This window comes from Notothenia rossii (genome assembly GCF_949606895.1).
Source record: "Notothenia rossii genome assembly, chromosome: 8".
Taxonomy (NCBI): domain Eukaryota; kingdom Metazoa; phylum Chordata; class Actinopteri; order Perciformes; family Nototheniidae; genus Notothenia; species Notothenia rossii.
Window position 1 is genome coordinate 68,771,407 of NC_136906.1, and position 12,359 is coordinate 68,783,765.

Consider the following 12,359-nt stretch of genomic DNA (forward strand, 5'->3'; position numbering starts at 1 on the left):
AAAAGTAAAAGATTCAACAAAGAAAACCCAAGTTCAAAGCTGTATAAACCCATGCCACTCAATCTAAAGCAGGGGTTCCCAACCTTTATTGTGCCAAGGACCGGCAGATACATTAAAAAAGATTTGCGGACCGGTTGTCAATTTTAACTGATTTGAATATTTACTCACCAGAAGGTGGCAACAGAGGCTAATTGTATTTCACAGCCTGAAGAAATACCAATATGCATCCAAAACATATTAAAAACGTTTAAAACCAGGATACAATTAAAACAAAAAATTAGGACCGCTTTACAAATATTAATATAAGTTATAATATAATATAGCCTAATATAGGTGGCAACAGTGGCTAATTGTATGTAACAGACTGAACAAATAATAGAACAATATGCATCCAAAACATATTAACACAGTTTAAAACCAGGATACAATTAAAACAAATTAGGACCACTGTACACATATTGATATAACTGAAATGTCAGTGAGACCCCTGGGCTTGTTTGCCAGCAATAATAACGTCATACCGGGGCGTTCGTTCCGGTGCACTCCGACAGCATTTAGCACTACATCGAGATTAAGATTAAACTAACTTCTTTTGGGAACACCCACATACCTATGGAGTTGGCCAGAAGTGTGTAAATTACTGTTCATGGTCATTTGAAAACAAATGCCGTTGTTGGACACACACAAACACACCAAACATACACACACACAGCGGAGCTGAGCAGAGCACATACACACACACACATCATGCACCTTTGTGACCGGACATTTCCTTCATACAACGAGTAATAGGGGGAATAATCGGGCCGTTCGATGTGTGTGTGTGTGTGTGTGTGTAGAGGTGTGTGTGGTTGAAACGTAGCAGCCTGCAGTGGAGAACACAGCTGGTGCTGCACTTCTCAGAGGCTGCCTCCTGATGCTGCAGCCATTTCAAGAAGTGAAGGAGGCTTTACAAATAAAAAAAATCAATTTTGATTTATTTTGTATGTTTTGGATGAAATAATATGACTGGTATACAATAAAAATAAAAAGATTTTTAAAAAAATAGAATTTTTTTTGATAAAATATTTTTATATATTTATAATTCTGCAAATATTACGATAAACTCATAGCTATTTCGCGGCCCGGTACCGGTCCGCGGACCGGGGTTGGGGACCCCTGATCTAAAGTATGCGGTTGGGGACTGATGCCGTTTGTCTTACATTATCAAATGCACAGAGAATAACAGGAGAGAGTAATGATTGATGGTTAGAAAGCGTATAAAAAACAATAGAGGAAAAAAAGACAGAGAAGACAAAAGACCACTCAGGTAAGCAGAGATGTATTGGTCTGCACACTGGATTGGGTAGGGGGAGGGGAAAGGTTAGCAGGATAGGTAGATAAGGCTTCAGGGTGTTAAGGGTAAGCCAACCAGGACTTCGTAAAAGTAACTACTCCTTAACATCTGTTTCAGCCCTTTGAGAACTGTTGTGCCATGAGGTGAACAACACACATCTGGTTCTTGTAGGTCGACTTCAGGGCAGCAAGTAATGATACATTTCATTCCAGGTTGTCTACCCATCGGTTCCAAAAGTTCAAGGTGATAACTTCTAATTGCTCGTTTAAAGATGAACTGAAAATGAAAAAGAAAGTTATTTTATTTGAACTGTTATAATCAAATAGTTTTCTGTCTATCGACTAATTTCTTCCACACTGGACAGTCCTGAAAATCTTTAAAAGTGACTTTACGGTATTTCCAGTGGCACACAAAATACTGAAATGCAACACGAACTTGGTATTGTAGCAATGAAAGCTGTAATTAAAACATTCGACCAAGAGAATAAATCTTACATGACAGGTACATTTTGGTTGTATGTTTCAATGCTTAAACCCGTCCATCACACAATAAAGTTACTACCAAAGGAGAGGCATCTATTCCAGTGTCACACGGTTCTGCCCTGCACATTTTTCTCTCTGTCGCCACTTCATTGCAGCTTGCGTAAAATCCTGACGTTTTGGAAAACATGAGCCACCCCTCAAGAGGCATGAGTGTGCATACGTGTGTGAACGGGAAGGACTGTCTGTCCTCCATCGTAAGAGGCAGAGAGACAACACACAGCACTGTCGCCTCAGCACTCACTGGAGTGGTGATCTCACTGAAGTTTACATATGGGCCAAACAGCAGCTGAAATAACTCAAACAAACCTTCTATTAACCAAGTGTGTTAACTCTTTCTGGAGGATCATGACGACCGGTGTTGACAATCAGTAATGATGACAAAAAAGAGGAGTGTCAATTCTTAAACCATTCAAACATGGCAGCCGGTGGGGATCACATGAACAAGTACGCTAATGTTCTCCTCACAAGGCTTGTCTCAGCTGTGAAAACATCACACACACACACACACACACACACACACACACACACACACACACACACACACACACACACACACACACACACACACACACACACACACACACACACACACACACACACACACACACACACACACACACACACACACACACACACACACACACACACACACACACACACACACACACACACACACACACACACACACACACACACACACACACACACACACACACACACACACACACACACACACACACCTCAAAGCACTATTTCAGCTCCATGTAGGCTACAGCCCTCTCTCTTTCTCACCCTCTATCTCCCTGTCTCCATTTCTGACCCAACAGCAGACAGACCTGGGTTTGTGAAGCTGTCACAGGATCAATTTTAACAAGCAGCCTCCATAGTCAGGGTGGAGCAATGCATATTCCACATGTGCTGGGAGAATTGTGAATTGTCTTCTTGTAGAGTGTGCAGCCCTGGTTTAACCTGGTTTTGTTCACATAGTCTTCCAATTATGAAGTAGAACACCTCATTTCAGACACATCTCTGTCGGCTGCACACACACACCAGAAAAGTCTGTTTAAAGTGAGGGTGAGAACCGATTGGGCAAAAGCTTACACAACAGCGTGCATGGCAATTTTTTGCGGGTTGATTTAGTGTACAGCTAAGCTACGTGCTTAATTTCCCCCTCTGTGCCATAAGAGAAAACATTTCCTTTGGGGTTGCTAGGGAAACCTGGATCTTTGCAATAAAAGCATTGTGGTCTGGACGTGAGCATTGTAAATTACAAACTGCATCGGCACGGAGGAATTCCTGGCCCAGGATCTACCAGCTTCAGGGGCTGGACGGGTGTGGAAAGCTGGCATATGGATAGGACTGAATACATTTACCCATTTTTCTTATTATTACTTTTTCTATTTCGCAGTTACAGTAGAGAGAGTGAAAGAGCAAGGACAGAGAGTTGGCAGGGGGACTATGAAGGGAAGTCCTACAGATCTGACTGAAGCACATGTCACCGCTCTATGATGCCAACATAATATGAAGAATTCAGGGTACAAATTACAGTTAAAAAAAGCCAAAATAATAACAGACCCATGACTGCCTGCCTTAAAATGATAGCAAAAACATTCAGTTGACATAGTTTGTTCACTAATACAATAGTTGAATGATTAGAACGGTGGAATGCAATTTCAAACTACCTGCTATCAGAGCCAGATTCACTGAACGACAATCATTCAAACCCACTAACACCTACGACCTACGCTGTATCGAACAGTCAGGGAGAACAACTCCCCCGTGGTACATAACATAATCACTTTTTTGTTTCTTGGATGAAGTTAAAAAAAGAGCCTTTTTAGAAACATTGCTCAAAACGGATACTTTCAATTTTACATTAAGCCATTATGTCTTAAAAATCCTCTATTCACCTCTTAAATGGTCACTTTCATGTTTATCAACCTTGTCAGCCTAACAAACAAGTACTTATATATGAATTTGATCAAAACAGAGTCTGAAATAAAACTTTGTGAGTGTCAGATTTAAAAAAGATTTGAAAAGAAGACAAGAGATTATGACACTGTTTCATCTTTTGTTTTCATGCATCCCTTTTATGAGTCACAGATCAACATTGTGTTGATCCTCACGCCAACACAATGTTATGCAAAATGATAACACAATAACCAAGTCACTTGAAGTCCCTTCCTCATCCATAGGCAGCAAGAAATTCAATCTTTCATCATAGATGGTCTCACAATATCAGGTACAATTATGAGCTTGATATGTTGCTGATGTTTACAGTTTGCTCATCCAGAGCAACAACTTGTTAGTGTGTCTGTTCCTCTCTCGGAGGGTGGCGTCTACAAAAGATTAACCTATGGAATGAACCACAGAGAAAGGGATCACAGGGTGCGGCTCTTTAAACCCACCCCTGCATTCTTGTCTTCCCTTCTCTCCGCTGCCATTGGTCACCTTGACTGTTTTTTCCTTGCAAACGTGTTACAATCAACCATCTCCTGTTTTCTTCGTGCCTTTGTTGCTTTGATTTGCTTCTCTGTCTCTTTTCCCTTGCCTCCATGGGAACAGAGGTTAACCATGCACAACAGGATTTCTGGCTGTGTCAGTGTTTCCTTTCAGTGACTGCTCTTATGCACGTACAACTAAACCTTTTTCAATATGACACAACCGGATAATCTGATAAATAATTAGACATCATGCAAGCACACTGTAGGAGAGGTGTGTCCTGTATACAGCATCAAACATTAAACATAGCCTTGAGGTAATAAATCTCTAAAACATACCAGATCTCCACTTGATGATGTCGTTGAACTCTTCGTTGGCTCCGCCCTCTGCAGTGTCCCTGTGTGATGCCATGTCAGCCAATAAATGTAACACTTGATATAATTCCAGCCCTTGTTCTGCACCTGTAAGAAACAATCAAACGTAAGCTCCTTTCTGCTTTAATGTGACTTTAAGCTGTGGTAATAGCTCTAGAGAGGGGACGTGTCATATGCATTGGAGCAAAACAGTCAAACATGGTCACATAGCACGCAGGAATGATCTGACACTTCTTAAGGAACACCGTAGGTCATTAAAACACTAACAGCTGCTTGAGACTTCACCTCCATATCCGCTGAACAATGCTGGGGAGGAAACACACTCTCAAGGCTTTAGGCTGACAATCTGGTGGTTGATTTATGTCTCTAACAACTCCTAGTAGTGTAATTGATGCTGTAATAATGCAAAATCCTTAGTGTAGACTTTTTAAAGACGCAGGAACCAACTAACCAATAAACTTATAGATGTGAAAATCCTTTGGTCAGCCACCATTTGTTTTGCTGTGCTCATGTTGCTATGGTTGGTCGCCACTAACCATCATACACAGCTAACACTTGTTAAATCTAAAGCTTTCTTCTAATGTTGAACTTCAAGTTGAATTATAAAGTATTTCCACTAAATATGTAGTAAGACTTGATTTAAAACATAGTCAAACTATACTGTAATGATTAGTTAGTTAGTTAGTTAGTTAGTTAGTTAGTTAGTTAGTTAGTTAGTTAGTTCGTTAGTTCGTTTGTTAGTTAGTTTTCCAGAAAAGGGAACCCTTGACTGCTTCTTGAAAGTGGTGAATCTCAAGTCATGGGCTCAAGAGATAAGTGTTTCCTTTAGGGGATTAATGAAATATTATACAATGTGGATGACTTGTCATGTGCAAATATTGGCAAATGTTCCTGTGTTTTCTATCAGTTTCATAATGACCACTATGGTGGGTGCTTAACTTTCACAAGCTGCAAATGAAACACCATCTGTAATAATCTCCTAATGTTAAAATGTGACTAAAATTAATAGGTCAGCTGTTAATGCACTTATTTTTCTGCATCTTGTTGCAGATTTAGAGATCTGCTTAGGTGTAATGCTTGTGGTCTGTTTTAATTCAGGCTGTTATCCTTTCATTTTAAACTCAACCATGTCCACTCCTAAAATAGTTTGCTTTTACCATGAAAGGAGTGCATGTGCCTGTTTTATCAGGCAGTACTTGGTGAGTTACAGTTATTGAGGGATGATGCAAGACCCAAAAATAACAACTGTAAGCTCAAGGAAGGGACACACACATTTGTGTAGCTGGTGTCTTTACAATTTCGGTTCCTCTCACTGGGAGAGGAGTAGTTTTGACATCAGTGGCAAACAACTGAAAGGATACAACAGAGAGTTTACATTTGAAGGGTAGTTCAGTACTTTCTAGATTGATTTCAACAAAAGCAGTGTCAATGGCTTGGCTTAATAACAATACATTTTAAGTAACTTTGTGTATTGTGTTAACCTGACGTGATAAACACCTTCCCGACAAGACTTAACACCATGATACTGCTAAAAGAAAACACAAAAAGGAACTTCCAAATCTATTATGGCCTTGCTGTAGTTAATGTTTATCTCCAAGGTATGACTGGTATTTAGAGCTTAACTTTTCAAACTGGTTGCAATGTACCCTAACAGCTAGCTACGTGTAAAGTATGGGAGAAAGTTATTGTTTGACGTTTTTTTTTAACGTTTTACAGTTCCACCGTCTGACTTCAAAATGCAAAATAACCGAGATAATGCGTTTATTCAATGACTGTTAATGTTACATGTTAACAAACATCATGGATAAAAATCTCCCTCACCTCTGCTGTCACCAAGGAGTCAGGAGACGTGCTCCCTCACAACAAGTCCCAAACGTGTAGAGTATGGACCATAGACGTATGGACACACAAACAATGTAAAGTGTAGTGGAAAAGTTGAACATTCGAAAACGCATATCCAATTCATTTAAGGCATTTGCAACTCAGAGAGAGGCACTCTTCTTAACTACCAAGCTAACTAAAATGAACCGTCCTCGAGCGCACCCAGTCTCCACAATGTGTTTAAAAAAAGCTTTCAGAGACGCCTGTTTGCACCGCAGCAAACTGCCTTAGTGTTTAAAGCACACGGCAGGCTGACTCTTGGAAACGGAGAGATGGTTATTACGTTTCACGGGTGAACGCCGCGGTACGGTGGACTCAGGTCCCACAACTTTATTCCTGTTGCTTACTTGACTCTTTCTCCCTGCCTCTAACACCAACGTCAAGCTCCAGAGTTAGCTAGACATACCGAAAATGCTGCAACGGGTCCTTCAAAGTAAAAGAGACTGAACATACCAGCATTTAATCTTGTTTCTGATCTTCTACAACATTTTTTTTATTTAAAGTAGATCCTTGCTGAAAGAATAGACCAATTTTTTTTTAAATATTCCGAATGTAATTTCATAAATATATATTATTTAGATCTGTTTTATAGTGAAATATCATTCAGAAAATGTAGACACTATTGACTATGTGAACATTCTAGGTGTTTATAATAAATAGGTAGTTAAAAGTGTATTGCTTCCATCTATATTTCAGTCTTAAGTGTATTTTACCTTCTAATTTATTGTGTCTGCTTACCTGGATGTTTCTCGCATTTGTAATTGTGATTTTCCATCAGTTACACAACTGTTGATGAAATGGTGTCCTTCGTCTCTGTATATTTATAGTATTTACTATTGTGTATATTTTCCTCATTTTAAATAAACTACTGTGGCTTCAAGCTAAAGATGCCCTGCTACCCCTTACATTACATGTACAACATTTCCTAAATACATATGACATGAATTATGAATTAAAGATCAGTAATATATTGAAATTACATGATCTCTCAGTTTGACATTAGAAAGCTAAATGTTTCGTTTCTCGCTTTTATTTTGAAGATTTTAACCAGAACCTCTTTGTTCACTCCGGGTGGTTGACGGTGGTCTTGAGGTTTTCCCTCGGGCTCAAAAAGTTTTTCCTGACGCGGAGATGGAAACATGGCGCGGTGGGCGTCACGTGACGTAACCCCAGCGAAACCAGTGATTCCCACTGGGAGACACAACACTTTACAAGAAACTTTAACTGTGGAATAAAAACTGGAATGTTTAGTAGGCCAAGGGGCGAGGCTTTCCACAACTATTTATACAAGCCATTTACCCAATATATTTCTTACATTTATGTGTAATGTGACACAGATTACTTTAATCAAAAGAATGATGACTAGTGCAGTGGTCGAAAAAAGGTATACAGAAATAAAAATAGCAATTTGACAGTGAAAAAACGATGATGGAATTCCTTTTATTCAAAATCCTACTGAAGTAAAAGTGTGTGTGGTATTGTCAGTAAAATACAAAAAACTTTAAAATGTATTTTGTCAGTATAATTACATGATATTTGATTAGTAATAATAATAATATCAGAATCAGATTCATATTACTGATATGATAACATATAAGCAGCTTCATTCAAATGCTGTTACATGGCTGAGTTAATTTGAACTAATTTTTACACTATTGGTTAGTTTAATCTATAATTGATCATGTGTTATGTAAATGATTATTCTGAAAAGCAACTAAATGGTATACTCAGATTAATTCTAAAGTACAATGTTCCCTTCCTCAATGTGGTGAACTATAAAATAAGGTGGCAAGAAATTGAAATACTAGAATGATTTCATGCAAAACGTTAAACAGTTCACTAAATATACAAATCTTTATTCAGATAGCATCTTCCACTTGAAGTGCATATTAAAAACCAAAAAGAGCAGACCATTTAACACTTAACATGTACAGATAAAAGTATAATAAAAACAATCCAGTAACAATCCCAACCATAAGAACAACAAAAGCCTTTAACATTACCACACATGCTCTCATCTCTTATCTATGGTTTCATTTTATTATACTGCATGATGTGTTTCCAGTACCTGAGGGAAATTACATTTGGAAAGCGTCCCTGAGGTTTGTGGATGCAGATATATTGATCGTACATCTTAAGCGCTCATCCTTCCTCCTCCCTATTCTCAGTTATCAGGGATCTGTTGTTGATGCTTTCTCACATCCCCAAAGAAGAAGCTCAAGTTCATTCATTAGTGCCCACTTATAGGGCCTCAAACACCTATCAAGTGACAGCCCTTTTTGTAGGTGGTGAGTATGAGTGAGACAGGGGACATGTGCGAATACTCACTTATGGTTAACTGAAACAATATTTTAACTGATAAGTAAAATAAAAAACTTCTACAGTATCAAAGCTCCAGTATAGGCAAATGCCTTATGCACATGTTATATTGAATGTGTCACAGAACTGCTACATACACATATGTAACATGTATTGTGCTTGTTTACACTGCAGCACACAATACCTATATTAATGAATTTCAAGGAAGCTTCAAAACGCTAATTTCAGTCCTATCTTCTTGCATCCATGTGAATATGTGACAAACTTCTGAATAAGACTTTGAAAGAGTTACAGATGTGTTTTGAGAAGCGTTTCCTTTGGCAGTTGAAGATGACTAGGTATCCATGAGTCCAAGGCATCGCCCTTACTGTGAAATTATAGGGTGAAAATGTGCAGGCCTTCAATAAGCCAGAGATGGACCAAAGCCGAACGACTAAAATAAAGGATTAGACTGCCCTCTTCTGTCGAAAAGATGAAAATGCTACTTAAAGACAACATTAATCTGGACGGATAAACGAGAAAATACATACATTTATGCGGACACCACCGCTGCCGCCAGATCGGCTGTGCAATCTCTAAAATGTTGAGAATATTGGTCAATTAGCGTGCGAGCTCGAACATTTGTTGTCCAATTATGTTCCTGGCTCCAACATTGGTACAACATTTGACCAATCACGGCGAAGAAATGTTTAAGCTTAGAAGGCAATGTTGCAGCTAGTTTTGTTTTGCTGACTTTTTTTCCGGCAAACAACGGACGATATCAAAGTTTACAAGTCGTTATGAACATGGTGAGTCTTGATACAGTATTGTATGATACAACTATAAGTGTATAACTCATGTAAACTGTTAATAATAATAACGTTACAAACTCTCTGTTGTCTGACACCCGCATCTTTAGCGTGCATCGTGTAAACAACGGAAGCTATCAAAGTTTACGAATGGTTATTAACGTGGTTAATCTTATATATATAACCATTAGTGTAGAACTCATTTTAACTGTTGTGTCGTGCTTTTAAAGGGCTGCACACCCTCAGACAGTTTCAGTGCCTGGCAAGTAATTATTTATTTAATTTCATAATGTGTAGTAGAGCATCAGCAGTGTATTTACCTGTGTTAAGGTTATTTTATTAAAACATGTTTACAAAGGCTGCTGACTCCGGGACTGTGTGAGTCTCCAAACGCTGTTTTGAAGGACTGGAGGGATGTTAAATTGCATTATTTGATCACAGTAGATATGTAATAATTAGTTACACAAGTCTTACAGAGGACATTTATTTTCCATTGTTTTCACATTAATCCAGTTACCAATAATATATACACTTTTAAGCCAGTGTATTTACTTTTCTCATATCTGCTAAAATAACTCAAATTTCAGTTAATGACTTCGACATATGTATAGGCAAGGCAAGTTTATTTATATAACACTTTTCTATAGGCGACAATTCAAAGTGCTTTACAAAACAAATTAAAATACTTTTTAGGAATAAATACAGTAAAAACATATTATGTGTTAATGGCATTTTACAACAGGCATTACAAAGCAAAAATAATAAAAAATAAACACCACAGGTATACAATACATGTTTAAAAGGCATACTGTAGTTCGAATATGATCATCTCAATTAAAAGCAGCGGCAAAGAGATATGTTTTTAGTCTCGATTTTAAAATAGTAAGCGTTTCTGCGGACGTGCATGATTTGGGTAGTTTGTTCCAGAGTGTCGGGGCATAACAGAAATGCTGCCTCTCCATGTTTTGTTGTTACTCTCGGAACCGATAGCAGACCGGTCCCAGAAAAACTGAGGCACCTTGATGGCTCGTAATTATGTAGGAGTTCAACAATATACTTTGGTCCTAAACCATGTAATGATTTAAAAACTAGCAATAGTACTTTAAATTATTTGGCCGACTGGAAGCCAATGTAGAGATTTCAGAACCGGACTGATTTGATCCACTCTTTTAGTGTTAGTGAGGACACGTGCAGCAGCGTTCTGAATCAGCTGCAGTTTTCTGATGGATCAGCCCTGTGAATACACTATTGCAGTAGTCGAGTCTACTGAAAATAAAAGCATGGACAAGCTTTTCTAAGTCCTGTTGTGACATTATTTTTTTAATCCTCGATATATTCTTCAGGTGATAATAAGCAGAACTAATGACTGTTGTAATTTGGCTGTTGAAATTCAGGTCTGAGTACATCACTACACCTAGATTTCTGGCTTTATTAGTATAAGCCGCTTACTTCTGTATTCTATTATGAATGCTCTTTTTCGGAGACATTGTTCTTGTTTTTAGGTAATTGTCAGAAACAACAACAAAACATCTACCAGGAGTGGGGTTCGAACCCACGCGGACATATGTCCATTGGATCTTAAGTCCAACGCCTTAACCACTCGGCCATCCTGGTGTCTACACCGCGTTCTGACACTTTTCTACTTGAAAAACACCAGGAAGAAGAGGAACAGATATCCACATTGTATGATTGTTGTGTTTCATCCTCAGAATCGACGCGCTAGCAATGAACACCATTATAACAATATACTCACATATGAACAATGCGTCACGGGGATAGCCATAGTTGCTAGCCATTATGCTAGCGCAGTGTTAGCAGCTAGCTGTAGTGCTAACTTTAGGAATGGCATAGGTCTACTGGAGTACGTGTTCATGTCATATGTTGAAACACTGATTTATAAAAATAATTCGAACGCAGCCTTACAAGCAAAGCATTATTTTGCCGTTTGTCCTCCCAGTAAGAGACTAACTTAGAAAAGGTTTCAAGTCACCAACTCAAGCTAATAAGTCGTAATAATACTCACTATACTCAGACTCGATCCGTCTCCTCTCCGTTGCAATTTAAGAGACAAATATTATACTTTTTACTCAACTACACTTATCTGACAACTGTAATAACTATATTCTTTGCGTGTTACGACTGAATCCAATAAGTACAATTATGTCGAAGTTAAATAAACAACCAAACAGTGCTAGCCTATAGACCACGTAGTCAATTACTCCACTTCTTTCCTACTGTTGTGTTTCACTTTTGATCCAGAAACGTCTTCCTCCTATTAACCCAGGTTTCACTTAGGGAACCAATGTTGCTTTAAATACCTCCATGCTCATTAGTGGAAATTATGCAAACATATTTTAACAGAAGATCTTTTTTTCAGTAGCTTCCATGTGACCAATACCAGATATTATCAGAATCAGAATCAGAATCAGAATTCCTTTATTAGTCCCACAGAGGGGAAATTTGCAGCAGCAGGAAAGAGCCACAGACAGCTTAGTGTTGCATATCTGAAATGCGTTAAAGTATTAAGTTACAATATAATAAACAAACAACACAACAATATGCTAAAAAAGTACTAAGTTATAATATAATAAACAATAAACAATATGCTAAAAAAAGATAAAAAAACAAAAAAAGTTACATAATTTTCAAAAATACAGATCAAAAACAAATCAAATCT

At 38.1% G+C, this 12,359-nt stretch overlaps 1 protein-coding gene across 5 annotated transcripts in view; it reads right to left on the reverse strand.

Moving 5' to 3' along the window:
- utrn (utrophin) overlaps window positions 1-6,931 on the reverse strand; it is a gene marked incomplete at its 3' end in the record, with an annotated part of 168,395 nt that extends 161,464 nt beyond the window's left edge. For all 5 annotated transcript variants that reach the window (XM_079647050.1, XM_079647051.1, XM_079647053.1 and 2 more), the window contains exons 1-2: window positions 6,516-6,931; window positions 4,659-4,781 (exon numbers count right to left, since the gene is read on the reverse strand). In XM_079647050.1, coding sequence (XP_079503176.1) covers window positions 4,659-4,731 — 73 coding nt within the window. In that variant the 5' untranslated portion in view covers window positions 4,732-4,781; window positions 6,516-6,931. The remainder of the gene's footprint in view (window positions 1-4,658; window positions 4,782-6,515) is intronic.
- Between the last annotated feature and the right edge of the window lie 5,428 nt (window positions 6,932-12,359).